Source organism: Cryptomeria japonica, chromosome 11 (assembly GCF_030272615.1).
Source record: "Cryptomeria japonica chromosome 11, Sugi_1.0, whole genome shotgun sequence".
NCBI classification, from domain to species: Eukaryota; Viridiplantae; Streptophyta; class Pinopsida; order Cupressales; family Cupressaceae; genus Cryptomeria; species Cryptomeria japonica.
In genome coordinates, this window is record NC_081415.1 from 527029668 (window position 1) to 527047224 (window position 17557).

At 39.3% G+C, this 17557-nt stretch overlaps 1 protein-coding gene across 1 annotated transcript in view; it reads right to left on the reverse strand.

The window, feature by feature from the left end:
- Window positions 1-3860: 3860 nt before the first annotated feature.
- The window catches only part of LOC131859948 (uncharacterized), a 79714-nt gene continuing 66017 nt past the window's right edge, over window positions 3861-17557 (reverse strand). Inside the window, exon 2 of the mRNA XM_059214251.1 lies at window positions 3861-4228. Coding sequence (XP_059070234.1) covers window positions 4082-4228 — 147 coding nt within the window. The 3' untranslated portion in view covers window positions 3861-4081. The remainder of the gene's footprint in view (window positions 4229-17557) is intronic.

The following is a 17557-nucleotide window of genomic DNA, read 5'->3' on the forward strand; positions in this document are numbered from 1 at the left end:
CAATGGAATGCTATTTGACATTGATGATAACAATGGCCATGTGCTAGTGGTTGGGATATTTCTAGGTCATGTTGTTAGGGGTGTGATGACTCTTATTAGAACTTAGGGCTGAAGTCATGATTCTTATAGTCTTATGTGGCCATAGCTAGTTCAAGGGTAGTTGGTGACCCTTCCCTATGTGGAAAAATCTAACCCCTTTGCTACTCACAAAACTTACCTATCACATTTAGTCTACAAATTTAACAATTTGTTGCCTTCTTGCCCAAATACACAATTAGATTTTGAAAACTTAGAAGCCTCTTAATGTTGGTAAGATTGAGCTATATCCTTGTGCAAGGGTCTTTTACTTCTTCAAAGGATATGGATTTGATGCTTGATGACAAGTGATGGATGCAAGGAAAGCGTTACCCTTAGACAAGCCTCAATTTATCTATTTATTTCTTGCAACCCCTCTCAATACCTCTCAATATTAGACTAGTTTGGGTTAGGGTATCTGATCTTCCTCTCCAATTTTGGGAAGACTCCTACTATAAGGCTATTGAAAATGCAATTTATTGCCTCTAGAAGGTTGACTCTCCTACTTCCTACATGGGTCACTCTACATATGCTTGTATTCTAGTGGATATAGACATCTCCAAGGATTTTCATGTGAATATTGTTTTGATGGTGGTAGATAGACCTTGGACCCAATCGCTTGACTATGAGGGCCTTGCCTTGGGATGTAGATGTTGTTTTGCCATTGACCACTTGGCTTTTGGTTGTCCATTCTCTCGATACAAAGGTGTGATTGTGGTGGAAGAATGCCCACATTCACCACTTGACTATTAATGATTTCAACTTTATGGTTGATGGTTTCTTTAGCAGTTGACCCAAATCTAAAGAGTCTTGCTCCTACAACCCCTTCAACTCCTATTGGTGAGTCTCACCCAACTCTTGATTTAGTTGTTCCTTATGAGCATCTCCTACTAATGTTCCTATATTTGTGTTGCATCCATGGATAGTCCCCCTCTCCTAGGTTTGAGGACTTACAAGATAGCATTTCTTAAACAATCTCTATGGCGAGTCATTCCCAAGAGGGTTCCTTAGGTAGTTGGTGTGGTTCTAAAGAGTCTTGTTCCTATTGGTGAGTCCAACCCAACTCTTGATTCAAATGTTCCTCAATTGGCATCTCTTTCCAGACATTCATATGTTTTAGTTGCTCCTTATGAGCATCTCCTACTAATGTTCCTATGTTTGTGTTGCATCCATGGATAGTTCCCCTCTCCTAGGTTTGAGGACTTACAAGATAGCATTTCTTAAACAATCTCTATGGCGATTCATTCCCAAGAGCGTTTCTTAGGTAATTGTTGTGGTTCTAAAGAGTCTTGTCCCTACTGGTGAGTCCAACACAACTCTTGATTCAATTGTTCCTCAATTGGCATCTCTTTCTACATATTCCTATGTTTTAATTGTGCCCGTAAATGGGACCCTTAAAAGACATGCCCTCACCAACTTATCTTAATCAATCATGACATGGAATTTTTACTTACTTATGTCCAACTATAAAAGGGAAAATAAGACAACCTAAAGTATGACCTACCATCCCATTGATCATCTTTAATAAAACTATTGAATGGGCATTAGACTTTGGTTTCAAGTGCTTGTTATGAAAAGATTGTAACATAAATGATATTATCAACAATGATCATTTTATGCGTGTAATATTTCCCCTTTGAAATTTACGCGATGTTGAGTGTCTTTATATATAATGGCATGACATGTTGCATAAACATATGTTATGTTGGTTTGTAATGGTTAGAAGGAGCAATAAACTTGGAATTAAAATCTAATAATTCAAGCAATGACGATGAATAAATAACAGGTCCATGAGTATAAATATAAATGAGGATAGATAAAAGTGAATAGGAACCAAACCATGAGCCAAATAGAACGTTCATATTATGCCACTTGTCAATATGTTACTGCATTAAAGATAATCTACCAAGATAAGCATACATCTAAATGAGAAATTTGCAGTAACATACAAATTTCACCATTACACTTACCTGGAAATCAACTGGAAATTAACCACTTGGTATGCCTATAATTAGTTGTTCTTGGATGCTCATAGGAAGCTTGCCAAATTTTCATCATTAGTATTGAGTGACAACAAAGATTCTTGAAGTTGTCTTTAATTTTATTAATGCAATATATGACAGTCAACACTTAACGGTGTGCCTGCTAACTTGATGGGTACCCGTGGCCGCCTACTGATGTGATGTCACTACAAGTTCATCAAAAAATGCATGAAATTATATATATCATTACAGATTTTGGGGGTTGGGCAGATCATAATTTCAAGTACCTTTTAAAAATAATAATAATAAATGGGCATTATTTTGCGGCTCTCGGCCTTCAAATCTTTTCTTCAATACTTAATGTGCATAACTTGTAATCATTTGGCTCTGGCAATGTGCAAAGTGGACGTCCAAGTAAAGGTGAGAAAAACCAAAGCTACATTTTAACATTATAAAAAATCATGAGTTAAATTTTCCGTAATTGTTTCTCCTATTCTTAGAGGTCAAAGGTCAAAAAATCGAAGTTAGCCTATAGCATCTTAAGAAGTCCAGACTGAACTTATTTTCAATGTAACAATATAAATTTAAACACAATTTCACTTCATTCAATGTTTATCTACAAAAGACATCTCCATTCGTTGTAATTGAAAGAAACAGTCAGATATTGACATGCAAGTCCAAAATATCATTAAAAATTTATTTTAGCTTTTTTTCCTTCACATGTGGATGGAGAAACAGCACCCATTAGTACATTATTTGGGATATAGAAATGTCGGAAAAATTTATGTTGGGATACTAGTGAGAGCCTAAAATGGGATTTGATGAATTACTAGCGAGCCTAAAATGGGACTTGATGAATTAACTCATTCTCTAATAGTTGAGGCTAGTGATTTGGTAACTCAATTTCAGGAAAATCATTAGATTGATGCTATTCAGATTAGCATTCTGTGTACCATATTCTTCCACAACAGATAGTTTGTTGATGGTATTATTGTGATAGTAGACTATAACATGTTTTGTTGTTCGGATCAGTAATTTTCATAAACTTGAGTGGTTTTACACAAGTCCCATTTCATGGCCAATCTTGTCTTTTCTCCAAATCAATCTATACTTCGTAGCCTTTTTATTAATGGTTCTACGATTCCATTACATTATAATATTAGACTTGAAGTAGCTAAGCTCAAGTATAAGTAACCTACTCTAGGAGTGCATTATAACATGGATGCTTTAAAAATGAATGTCCTAACGTACAAGGCAATTGATATTCCTTAAAAACATCAAACAATCGACAAAAAGATGTCGTATTCTCTGCCCAAACACTTACATGATTTCAAGGACACAATGTCTAGAACTTTGAAAATATGCGTAACTTCAATAGTCCCATATTCCACATAGAAAAACTCTACGTTTGGATTTACTCTTTTAGACAAGAAGCTGTATCAAACAACTTAATTGTACAAGACGGGAATTTCAGGATGTCTTATGTTTGTGATCCATAATACTCTTCAGCAGGTGCAGGTATGGACCGTGTGGGACATTATCTTTATAAAGCTTATAATAGATTTATTTTCTTTAAGAAGTATTTTACTTCTGCCCAATAGAGTTTGGTGCGATTAAGATACTTAAAAACCATTATTTGATAATTAATACATTCCTTCATTTTCAATCCTCAATAGAGATTTTTTCTCCTTGTTAATTTAGTAAGCAGCTATATGGGGCCAATGACCCTTTTCCACTTCGATACAGCAAAAGGAGATTCTAATCTATAAAGCTTGAAAGTTCAGCTAAAATAGTCACATAAACTTTAACGAAATTCAAGACATTAGCTCTATTTGGTATTGACTTCAATTAAAAAATGTTTACATTCAACAAGCTAGAAAATTACTCTCTGCAGATTCAGTGAGAATAGGAGCGTAAAAACTGGTTTCCCAGATTCAATGGCAAGTGTGATCTTTGCAGTCTCCTGTGACAAACTCATTCGTGACAATATTTGACATCTGAATTTCCAATTTGCCAAGAACATTTTAAGGCTTGTTATACCCAAGGGAATACAAACAAGGCAAACAAGATCCTCCAGGATTGGATATTATCTTCAACATCTTTTTCTCCCGCATCCATTTTAGCATTGACTTCATTTGCATTTTACTGGTTAGAGCTCTTAACCCAGCTACCTGAATGAATTAAGCAATTGGAAAAGCAGGACAGAACAAGTTAATAAGCAAGAAACTTAGCAGGAATATATAACTATAGAAATAATTTAGCACTTAGAAGGCATCGTGATGCACATGATAAACTGTTTCCTAGTTTGTTTGCAGTTATAGCATAGTCCATGGAAAGCTGAAAAAATGATCTCGACTCAGGCAGCGGAAAAACAATACTAATTGTGCCCAGAAAGCAGTGTACTATTTGGACGAGATGGCTTCTATAGAGCTTCAGGAAATTAAAAGTTTTGCAGACACATCAGAGAAACGGAGAGACATAAATTCTTGCTCTGTCTCAATCAATAATTTATACATAGCACATAAGACAGGTTCGTAGGCCTCCCTGTCCTGGGTACAATTCAGGAGTGGATGGCCAGGAAGACTTTTTTGAACAAGGAAATGTCTTGGGGATGACCAGATATCCTCTCTGACCTTTCCCAATCTAATTTTTCTTTATAAACATGCGAAAACAGAAAAAGAGCGGAAAAGAAAATAAGGGACCTTGCATTTTCATTTGGAGAAGTTGTGGAAGAGAGGGAAAGGAAAGAAAGTAAAAATAGATAAAACCTGAAAGGAAGTATCAGCATTTGCCATGCAGCACTGATGAGAAGAGAAAAGAAGAGACGAGTTTTATAATTGACATGAATAGGAGTAAAATCAGCATACTTGGTTAATTTTTCAGCAACCACAACAATGCAATCTTTATAACTCACCTTGGAAATATTTGTATTGAAATTAGTGTTGATAGTTCCCATTTTACATTAGGAACGCCAATTACTGAAGTTAAGTTGTTTTCCAAACTGTTTCATCTTTGTTTATTTGACATTGCTCACAAGCCACAAAATTGTGGAGGTCACCCTTCAAACCATTTCCTTGATTGGTTCTTCTAATTTGAGAATTATTTTGAAAAACGTGTCTGGCTGAAAGAGAAGAGCTTAAAAAAAACTACATATATCTTAAACTTTGATATGGGATACATAACTACTGTAGCTGGTGATGAATGAGTGCATCATGAAAGGAATGCTTTTTTCTTTTGGTCAAAGATGCCAACTGATCCTCTGACAATTCATCCCATTCATCATCCTTAATATACTTTGCCTCAATATTATGTTTCCAACCTGGGATAGTTTTTGCTGTAAGAGACTGTTTTGGAACTATAAATAAGACACCAGCTGCCAACTACTGCTTTTTTGTCACCTTTCAAAATTTTCCATCAATTTGTCACTCATGATCATGTTGCAATACGAAGTATTTTAAACTGAAATGATCAATCCATTATCCAAATGCAAAAATACTATATAGTTCTTAAACTTGGTTCACGCATTGCTGCTAGCATATCCTTATCTTGAATAGGTAAAATCTTATTTTTTACAGAACTTGTAGCTCTAAAAGGCAATTGACATATCATGTTGCATTAAAACTGCTCAAATCCCCAAACTAGAAGCATCATACTCAACAAAGAATGATACATATTATTTTGGAATCACAAATATGAAAACCGCACATTACCCTTTGAAGATCGCAAGCTAGATGAATTTGTGCATAACTTGGCCAACAGCATACAACAAAAAGACACTTACAAAAACAAATAGCACCAAGAGGGACAGGTGTTTACTAGGTTAAAAAATTCTAATTTGTTCAGGAAGTTAAAAACCTCGGAAATCTGGAATTTTTAAATTTCATCTGATGATTTGGCCAAATTTGGACATTCTAAAAAAATCTGCATCCAACCAGATTTTAACCAAGTTTGTTTGGATTTGGTAACTAGGGTTAAAGCTGATGTTGCAACTCTTCATTAGCATAAGTTAAATAGATTTACAACGGTGGGTATGTGTGCTAGCTGGACAAGGCCAATCACATGCAAGGTGTCTTAAAATTGGGCATACAAATTCCATGTTACTGTCTTACATGGAAACAGTGAAGCTCCGAGGAACTGAAATTCACCTTTTCTAGTCTAATTCACATACAGTTAGTGAGGCTTACTGAACTAGATCAAGTGTACATACAGATATGTACTATATAAAGATAACTGCAAGGGAGGCAATAATTAAAAGCACAAATTCTGTCATTTTCTCCACCAGACAGGAAGTTGTTCTCAACTTCTGCATGGAACAAGGGGACTTTTCTACAGAAGTTGAGTTAGAAAACCACTGGCCCAGTGTTAGCAGAGTGTCTCTTTGTGAATGAAAGATGGTGATCATTGCGACCCTGAACAATAGTTATTGAAAAGATGGTGGTCATTGTGATTCTTGCTTTATTTGCTGCAAATTTATTAAGTTTGTGCAATCATTATTGCTAATATCCTTTTGTCAAAGACATCAATGAATCCATGCCCATAGCTCAATTTTCTCCAATCCATCAAATCTGGGAATGACACATTGTCATTGGAGGCAGGGCTTTCAACAGAATTAATATTATTTTCATGCAGCAATTATTCATCATCCCATCTCATTGTACACAAGGGAAATCACAATTCAATATGAAGTGATAATCAGATACCTATGCTACCAAATCAGCTGCAAATAACAGCATTTCTAGGTACCAGTCGTACCGGAATTGGGTCTAGATCCGAATTGCTTGTGAAATCAAGTAGGCTTGGTTGGCTTTTCTCAGGCAGAATCATGTGGAAACAGCACAAAGCATACCTGGGCATTTCGAGGTTGGATGGGGCATTTCTACAGTGATCCCAGCAGATGGCACAAATTTGGACATTGTTTCATTTGGCTTTTTCACCATAAAATCCTGAAACCCTGAATGACAGCTGTTAATTTGTTGATGAATTATGGCATTAGTCATTACAAATTCAAAGTCAAACTATCAAATAAATCTTGGACAATGAAGATTCAGGAGACTATTCATTCTCACATTATTGAGACCCACATAAGATATGTAATTACCTTGTTTAGCATCTTAGGATGCTTCCTATTGCAGTGCATATTATTACAGTCTGAAATTAGACTTTTGGTGGTCTGCTAGAAGGGAAAGTAGTAGTGGTGCATCTCGATCGAGCAACAGTCAGCAGTTATATATAAACTAACAGGAATACCAACAAAGACAACAAAGACCAAAGGAACATTGTTCCATCTTAGAAAATCATCAATGTCAAAGTAGACACGATGGAAAGGTTAGAACTTACTTCAATCACAATACTCTAGCTTTGACATTGGTGCTAAAGCAGGCACAATAAGCAATTTGCTGATGACAATGCAACCCCATCTGGATTGCTGATGACAATAATCTTAGAAAATCATCAATGTCAAAGTAGACACGAGGGAAATGTTAGAATTTACTTCAAACACAATACTCTAACTTTGAAATTGGTGCTAGAGCAGGCAATTCAATAAGCAATTTGCTGATGACAATGCAACCCCATCTGATGATAACTATACGATAGTTACGGCATTGTGTAATGAAAATATTAAATATTTATTTAAACCACGACTTTACACACTACTTAAGGTTACGATATTCTTCTAATTTACCTACATGATATCTATTATAAACCCAACATTTATGAATGATCTGTGGTATTTTAAATTTAACTGTTTTTACGTTGTAAAAATATATAAATTTATGATTAATTTATTTTTGGGACAGATGTACCTGAACGTACCTATCCCCACCCAAAAACTTCTTTTGCCATACCCATATCCAATTTTGATTTGGCAACTTAAATACCATGAAAGATCTATATAGTGAATATCCTTCCGGTCAAAATATGTCTTCTAGGTCAACTATGACAACTATTTAATGACTCAGCCCTATCCAAAGAGTGATGAAGAGTCAAGACAGTACATGTTCATGTTAAACAGTAACAGTCCCATGGTTTGTGTCATCTGAATCAATTCCTGCTCATGCTGTTAATATTTTGAAACCAAAGTTGGCAACTTTCCTCCATAATTCAGTTTTGTGGTTTTTTAAGTTCTTTCTTTCTATGCCCATTCTAGATATGTTGTAATTGTTTCATAAGTTGGCACGGTTGCATCTCTTGTATCACTGATCTGTACTATTGTGAACTCCACAACATCGGCCTTATTCATTGTCAAAATTTGGAACCTCGTTTATTTTTTAGACTTTTTGTTCATCCTTATGCTTCAATTTTCAAATCAATTTGGTTTTGTTTGTATAATTATACTTTGAATAGGTAAAAACATCAAAATGGAGATCTTTTGAAGTGTTAAGAGACTTTTGCTTTTCTTGAAAATTTAAAATTTTCAAGGGTTTTTTTGTGTTTGGTGCAAATTGCAAACCAGGCCCAAACTCTGGTTTGCAAGTTGCGAACCAAACCCGAACTCCAATTTGCAATTCTACCCCATGCACAATCTTTTTGCTTCTTTTTTTGACCCAATGCTTCATTTTCCCACTGTTTTGGTCTTCATTTTGGCAATTTATCTGCCATTTTCAAGTTACATTTGTTGTCTTTTTGGCAATTCATCTTGACATGTGCTCAATGTTGCCTTTTCAGGTTAGTTTATATGTGATTTTCCTTAGTTTTGTTCTCTTTTCCCCTTTTCAAGTGGGGTTTTGTTGCAAATCCAAAAACACCAAATGTTTAGTGATCTTCACAGCTTTGCATTTTGAACATGTTTGGATTTTAGTTCAGATACCCATGGGTTTAGTATCTATTTCATTTGTAGATCCAACTCACTAGTTCCCAAGCTTTCAATTTGGGAGTTCTGCAATTTGATGCATCACCATTTCAAACTTCAGTCACACTCTACATTACCAAAACATCTTGAAATTTACAACTCTTTTGCAAACTACAACCAAAGATCGAACTCCTGTCACATTTTGCAATTTGCAACTTTTTAAAAAACTACGACCAGAGTCCGAACTCCAGTCACATTCTGGATTTCCAAAATATTTAGCAATTTGCAACTTTGTTGCAATCCAAAAACCCAAAAGTTATGCAAGTAACAATTTTTATACACATTGCAATCCAGACCTTAAGTCCGGCCAACAGTCACATTCCCAAAACATTTTGCAATTTGTAATTTTTTTTTTGCAATTGCATCTAGTCTCCAAATTCTGGTTATATTTTGAATAACACATTTCATTTACAATTTACAAGTTTTATTGCTATTGTAAACTACAAATCAGGTCCAAAGTCAGATTTGCAAGATGCAAACTGGACCCAGACTCCAATTTGTGTTTTGCAAGTTTTCAGTAAACCCTTAAACTCTCCTGAATTGCTAGAAACTCAAAAAAATTCAGGGAAAGAGAATTTATACCAATTTTTATCATACTAACCAAGGTTTAAAATTGATTCTTCTATCAATTGCATCTTGTTAAATATTTTTCTATCTACAAGTACTAAGGCACATCTAGTGGTGGCAGGAACTTCTACCTAGATAATGTCTTACCCTACAAAGATGAAATGTGAGTAAAGGTATTGTCCACCCTCAAAATTGTTATCCGAGCTTGACATCTCTAATACAAATTTTGGACCTCATATAACCTTATGAAGCATGCAATAAAATAAATTAGTGATTTTGTGAAAACAATAGCATTCAATGTGCATAATGTGCAAAATATTTTAAATCTGGTGCAAGTTTTGAAGCCTTAGTTTGATAAAATGGTACAAGCAAAGTTGCTCAAGGGAGGGAACTTTGACTCTTCATCAATCAGTAGACTTACCATACTATGGATGGCATGTGAAGAATTTGAGCAAAACATTGCAGGATTGAAGCAGTCACGTGAGACAATTTTTGATAATTTCATTCAGATAAATGTTTAATTTGTACATTTTGATGGTCCTAATCCAAACCTGGTAAATGCAGTGGTAAAAGACTTCCAATTGTACAAACAAAATTAATCTCAGGGTGGGGCTAATTGAAAGTGCGCAAAGTGGGACTATTTTTGTAATTAATGTAAAATTACAATGTGAGAGATTAGTCAAAGTGCCTCTTCACATTCTACTGTATTTTATCTTTTGTAACTTTTGGAGGGAACGATTGTCGATCATCGACATCCAAATGTACCTATATAATCTCATATAAAACTCATTGTAAAGGGTTGAAAAGCAATGAAAACTCCATTATGAGAACTATATACCAATATTTGCTCCATTTTTTATGAGTTTTCATGTTTTGATGTTTTCAAACTCTAAATATGTTTTCTTTCTGCATAAGTCTATGTGTTTGATTCATTGAATATTGGTGGATTCAACATATGTTTACATCACTAAAACCTTGTTGATGGTGAGGTGTTTTGTGTGGTCACATAAACACATTTTTGTGTGCTAAAATTCAACAACAATCACACATGACTTTTCCTTTGGTAATCACACCATCTTGCATTGGACTTGCACATAAGGGTCTAGTAGAGATTGGTTCCAAGTTGCATTTGTGCATTTATGGAATGATGTACAAAAGGTTAGAAAGATGAGTTTTAGATTCAAGTTTATTTTTCTCTAACGTTTTTCTCTTCCCCCTCTCCTTTTTGTCCAATTTGGTGCCAATTTTGGTCTAGGCCAACTAATATGATCTAGGGGTGGGTAGCATATAAGACTAAGGAAACATTTCAATTGTAATCATCCATGTTATGTTATTGTATCTTTTGAGCACTTTGTGTTCAAGAGTTCTTCTGTGGACGAAAGCCCATAGCAGACTTTGATAAGTGGACAGAAACCCATTGAATGCTGGAATCGGAGGGCAAAAACCCTTTGTTTCTTTACGGCATTCTCACTCAGGGAGTGCATTGAAGCTTCAAGTTTACAATACAGTTCAATCATGTGAGTCCATCATTTGTGGTAGATTTGGAAGTGTAACTTGTTGCTATTGTAATGATTGTCATAACAGTCCTTAGGTTGCAGAGATATGATCATAATCAATATCAATTGTTGTTGGAGTTTGATTCATTTTGTGCAAGTTCATGGGTTAATTAGCTAGTTGATAAATTGTTGTTGCTTGGAAGAATTAGGTTAAGACTGTTGTTTATGATTAAAATTCAGTGAAAATTGTTCTTTGGTTGCAATTCTATTATTTTCATTAAATTTTCTAGGAAAGTGCATCTCAATGGTATCAAAGCGCCTTTCATGCCAACCTGTAAGTGTGTGGTAATGAAGGTTCATGCAAACAAGTGATAGGGAAATCAAGTACTTGCAAAGGAAAAAGAGAAAAGAGGTTGCTATGGGTGTAAAAAATGAAGAAGCCCACTTTAGGGAGGTCCTCAGGGCTGAAAACAGAGCACTGGCTAGAGAATTTCAAGCTAACCTGAGGGAGTCTATGGCAGAAATGGTAAGGACTTCGAAATAGATGAATCAAGAATGGGTTATTGGTAAATCTACTCCAAATTGGATGGAAGTCACTCAACGAATTCAATTAGCCCAATCCCAAAGACATTCAGAGCTACATTTCTAGAAAGAAATGAGATGGGACTCCTAGAAGAAGAAGAACATATACACCCACAAGAAGAGATGGCCAAGCATCACACAAAATATAATGCCTTGGATCCTGCCATCCATCAAGACATGTCTTTTGTTGGGTATTATGAGATGATGACAAGAAATGGACATAGGAGAAGGTATGAGGAGCAGCCCCATAAGGACATTCAACAGCACTTGGAAAAGATTAACATACCCACATATGATGGATCAAGTGGTTGTTCAACCAAGGCATGGTTGCAAAAGTTAAATACATATCTCTCTTTGAACCCCATGTTTGAAAAAGAAGCCATCAAGTTCGCCACTTTAAACCTTGACGGTGTGGCCCACGAATGGTTGTACCTTGACATGGTTGTTTACTCCCTACAGTGAGTTGTTTAGGTTCACGGAATTAACAGTAAATGTATACAGAACATGTAACCAGCAACTACAATAATACTCAGAACATTAAGTAACAGTCACAAAAATATGGCAGAAAGATGTTTTCTTTTTATTGCATTCCAAAAGCTAGTACATCAACAACAACATTGCCCCGGTTCCCTTACATTGCACTCACCCCTACGGGAACCAACGACTGTCTTATTACACAAAACATAACTTAGCAAAATATAAGTATTAGCCTAATTGTCGCCTAACATCAGCCCCCCCAAACAGTAGTCGTCTTCTAGACGACGGAGACAAAATGGGAGCTGAGCAACTGAAAACTAAGACTGAGAAGGATGAGAAGACGTCCCTGGAGTGGTGGACGCTGAAGTCTGCTGGCGGGACTGCTGGAGTTGCTCCGTGCGGAGCCGTAAGTTCCTCTCAGCAACCAGCTAGCGTTCACGAGATTTCTTCACCATGAGAGCTGTCTCCATCAAATCCCTTATCCTTCGCCTCCACCTCCCATGTCAGGACCGAGACCCTCTCCTCAAATGTCTTCATTTGAACACTCTGTTCGGCCATACGTGTCTTTTGTAGTGCAGTCGCCTCCTCCAGCTCAGTTTGAATCTGCTTCTCCACAGCAAGTTCTATACGTTTATCCAACTCCAGATGAAGTACGACGGTCTCTTCCTTAGCAGCTCATTGTTCAGCCTAGGGCCTGCATCTGAAAATATAGCTCTCTGTAGGAGCTCTCCATGTCCTGCAAGGTGGGGCCAAGGGCCCACTGGCCATGCATGATGTGTGTACCTCGCCAGGTTACCACCATCTCAGGAGTCTCGGTTGTTGGCCAGCCATGTTGGACAAACTGCTCGTGAATTCCTCTTGGCATTCGGTGGTCATAAATGCCAGAAGCTTCTCTACTTATGGTAGAGCTCTTGCGTCTATGCGTAAGGCCAAGTTGGCGATGTCGCATGCTACCTCTATAAAGTCCTACACCTCTGTCATGAACCGCCGAATAGAGTCGACGGGGTCCTGTATGTCTGGTTGTGAGATGCGAAGGCTCTCGAATGAATCCTTCCCCAGTGGTGAGTCCGTTTCCCTCATCTTGCTATTCCCGAATTGGAGGCTCTCATCCTCTACATTGATAATACTATGTGTATGCTCCTGTTCGCTCTCCCCCATCCTCAAGGTCTGCTCTATGTTTCCAATCCCCTCTTCCTAAATCTGCTGCTTGCCAACTGCCATTGTGCGTGCTGAAGGGGGCGGGGGTGCAAGGGCAAACTTCCCCAACCAATTGTCCAATGATGCATCCACGTCTTGCTCTTGATCAATCTCACTTGCCATGAGAGCATCCAGTACAGTCAATTCCTCCTACAATGGCCCTTCATCTGTATGCACTCTGCCATCTACACTCTGATCTACACCTTTGGCCACAGTCCCCTGCACATCTCCACCCGATGGTATTGTTGTTGGTACACCCCTCCCCGAGGGTGCTGCCACTGTTACATCTCTTGAAGGTGCTGCCATCCATACGAGTGTGTCATCCGTACAGTAAACTGTGAGAGGTGCACATACGACTGCCCCAGCTAACCGTACTGTCCCAGCTGCAAGTGTGTCCTCCGTACAGTGTACTGTCGGAGGTGTGCGTATGACTGCCTCAGTTGATCATACCGCCCTGGCTGTAGGTGTTTGTATGGATTTTCCTCTTGGCTACACTACTCCCCCGATAGCCGGTCCAACCTAGGGCAAAGTCACTCGAACTGGTGCCCGTGGGGATGCTTCGGGAATTTTTTGGAACACCACGTCAATTGGGGTGACGTCTCCCACCGGCGTAGCCATTGTCAATGCCTATGAGGGTACAGTAGCCATTGCCAATGCTTGTTGAGGTACCAGGTGAGCCGATGAGGGTAGCTTAGGGGCTGCAAACTTTACCCATGCCATAGTTTTCTCTTGTGTCGCGGGTCGCTCTACCTCTTCCCCTCCTTCCAGCTGCACTTCCACCCCTTCAACCTCTTCAACTTCATCTAAGTCTATATTGTGCAGTGCCATTCAGAACCCCTCCTCACCACTCTGACTCTCCAAATCTTTTGTTTCTTCCTCTTCCCCTTCAGTATAATCACTGGAACTTTCCTCTTCTACTTCATGTCTCCTCTTCTTCCTAGAGGGTTGGGCGGCATCACTGCTGCCGAGCATGTCCAAATGCACCCAGTAGTACATAGCAAGCTTGTTTCGTTCTACTCTTCCTTGCGGCTGAAACCTTCCCCACTTCTCGGAGGGTACCTGCGTACAAACAACTTCAAGAAACAAGTTGATGTCATGGTGGCACATGTGGAATGTTTTGTGTTCCAGGGCAAGAAAGTCATTAATCCTATCGAAAGCAGTTGCGCCCAATTATACACGTGACCCAATTTGAGTCCATTCATGAGGCTCATCATCCAAATGGCTATGTCCGAAGCCCTGCTTGCCCCTGTCAACCTGCTTTTCACCAAATCCATCAGCATCCGCCAGTCACCAAAGGCAATGAAGGAACATTTCAGTCCTCGGCTGTTGCTGCTTGCCCACAAACTTTTCCATTCAGCAGGAGTCAAATCACTTCGACACACCAACTTTAGCAGTCAGTCCTTTCGTTCCTTGGTCATTTTGGTGGTTGGTTTTGCTGCAGACTCCCCCTATCTGGTACTCCAAATACCCTTCGGAAGTCGCCAGGTTTGAAGGAAACTGTGATAGTGTAGTCCTGGTACTCTATTATAGATTTTTGCCTGCGAGAATCATAACATGCCACCATGGTTCGGAGAACTGGCTCGAAATCTATTATGTTGAAGGTGGCATGGTCTACCTCGGCCTTTCTGAGAGAATTCTTCAGTGCATGGTCCGGAGGGGTTTCATCCCACGAGCTGCGGCATTCACTCCCTATGACACTTTCAAAGGCCAACATTTCTACCGTCACTTTCTCTTGTTGATCTCGCTGAATTCTTGGCCGCACTTTGGCCTTCTTAGCATTGTTGCTGCTTGGTTCTCCTGTCGTTGTCATGATTGTGTGCCTAGGATTCTGTGGTTTTCCCTTGTCCTTTTCTTGCCCTCAACCGTTATTGTAATGGTCCGGAATTTTTGTTCGGCTGGGGTCACCTCAACTTGTCTTCACCATACTGGCGTCACCAAATCCTCCTTCACTGTACGGACTACTTCCTCTGCTATGGGATGTACGGCTGCCAACAAATTCTTCATCCAATGCGGTACAGACTTCTTCCAACTCTGCACAAATACCTGAAAAAAAAAATTGATGCCTTCACGCCTCGTACGGTATCCTGCCACTACCATACGATCTTCTTATGTTCGCCCTCCACGTTGGATGCTGTGTACGGATTCGTACGACTAATGCGCATCTTGGTCACCCCGTACGGAACCGTACGTTGCCTCATCTGGCCCATACGATGTTGAGTCCACCGACTATGGGGGTAATTTGTACGGCACTCCTCTATCACCTTCCTCCGACCGTACTTCGTCGTACGGGTTGTTTGATGTGTGTACGAGCTGGCCGTACAAATTGTTGTGTGTACAGGCTCGCCGTATGGATTGTTTGTTGTGTGTACGGGCTCGTATGCTGCCGTGGAAGATGTCTGTACGGTTACTTCCTTCTTCACTGGCCTCCTTCATACAGACCCGTACGACAATTGCCTGCACTTTGATGTGATTTCATCCGGCGACTCCTGTAATGATGGTACGATATCGTACGACTGTCTTCGGCTTCCTGGAATTCGCACTTCCTCCTCTCCTTCACTGCTCAGATTGGTTTGGACTAGACAACAAGGCTAATTTATAGAATTTTTTCTCCTTCAAAATTAGGGTTGCTAAAACATATTTTATTAATTTTCTATAAAATACCTTTTGTTTTGCCTTAGTCAATTTTCCTTTTTCCAACTTTAATATTTCTCCCCTTTCTTTTAATTTTTCCTTAATTTTAAACCCTCATCTTTTAATTTTTAATATTTGCCTTGCTTTTCCTATCTTCAATATTCCTCTTTTGAAATATTTTTTTAATATTTTACTTGGCAAGACTTTTTAAAATGTAGCCTTCGTACCTTTAATTTTCCACAGAGCTTGTCAATTTGCTTCTTTTGGTTGTTTTTCTTGTCCCCTCCTTGTACCACCTGTTCTTCGAGGGCTCGTACTGTCTTTTTTTGTTTCCGCAACTTAGCTTTTTGCACCCGACGTTTCACCCTTTTCCCCAGTGTTATTCTATTGCAGATTCCTTCCTTCCTTATCTTCTTGCTCGGTCTTTTGTCGACATCATCCTCATTGTCTAGGTCTTGCATTTTCCTTTTCACCCCAATGGGATCTCCTTGAGGTCTTACTTTGATCTCTGAATCATGCAACCATGCACATACATGCGGTAGTCTCCTATAACACTCTTCAGGACAACACGTGCCCACATATTCCAGGTCCCATATTTTGTCCACCAATGGTGTCGGTCCCACCCCTTTACGACTTCCATCTATGTACGGACCTCCATACTGCTGGTACCATGTTACTTTCTCGCCATCCACCTATAATTGGCCCGTCAGATCAGGGATCACCCCGTAGAGTGCATGGCGGCCGACTTCCTACTCGCCAAGTTGTAGCGCTATCACGAACAAATCCTCGGCTTTTAGTACCATTTTCAGACACGGTCTTAAGGTTGCACCGTACTCCTCCAAGTCTACCTCCTCTTCTAGGTCGACTGGCTCTTCCTTCTTGACAAGTTCTGCCTTCCGTTTAGCCTCCGCTTCTTCATCAATGTCGTCCACAATTTAGCCTTCGCGTAGTCCTTCGTATGGGGCTCTCTTCCTCCAGTGCCCTGTGATCCTTATCCATACCGTCGAATCACCGAAGTAGGCATTTGTAAGGTGCTTGTGAATTTTGGGTACCGCGATGCCTTCAACTTGTTTGGGCACAAGTCTTTCCTCTATGAATGTGAGTGGCTTAGCCCAATCTTCATCATGCCTGTAGGGTTTTGCAGCCACCACAGGGTCTTCCTTTACTTCTTTGCTTCTTCTAATGGCTCAGTCTCCTTTTGTGGCATATCCCAACATGTTGATTGATAGGACTGGTTTATCACGTTCCCAATACAGTTTCAACTTCGAGCCGTTGGCAGGGTCGCGAATTGGATTATCATCCAGGGTAGACAGTTTCACTGCTCCATTCTTCCCCACTTCCCTGATCTTATAGGGCCCCAACCAACGAACTTTGAACTTCCCAAGACAAAGTTTGTTGCGGCCGTTATACTTGAGGACCAACTCTCCGGGACGGAAGTTTGTCCGTCGGAGATGTTTGTCGTGCCAGTACTTCTGTCGATGTTTGGCCACTTCCGTCGCCCATTGTGCCATCATCTGACGTTCATCTAACTTGGTGAGGTTCATAAGTCGAGCATTTAGACTCTCCGCATCTCCTAGCCGGTTGTCAATAGCCATTCGTAGGCTTGGTACGGTGTACTCCACTGGTACCACCGCCTTTTGGTCGTACATGAGCTGGAATGGTGTATGGCCCATGGTCACTGTGATGTCCCCTTCTAGTTG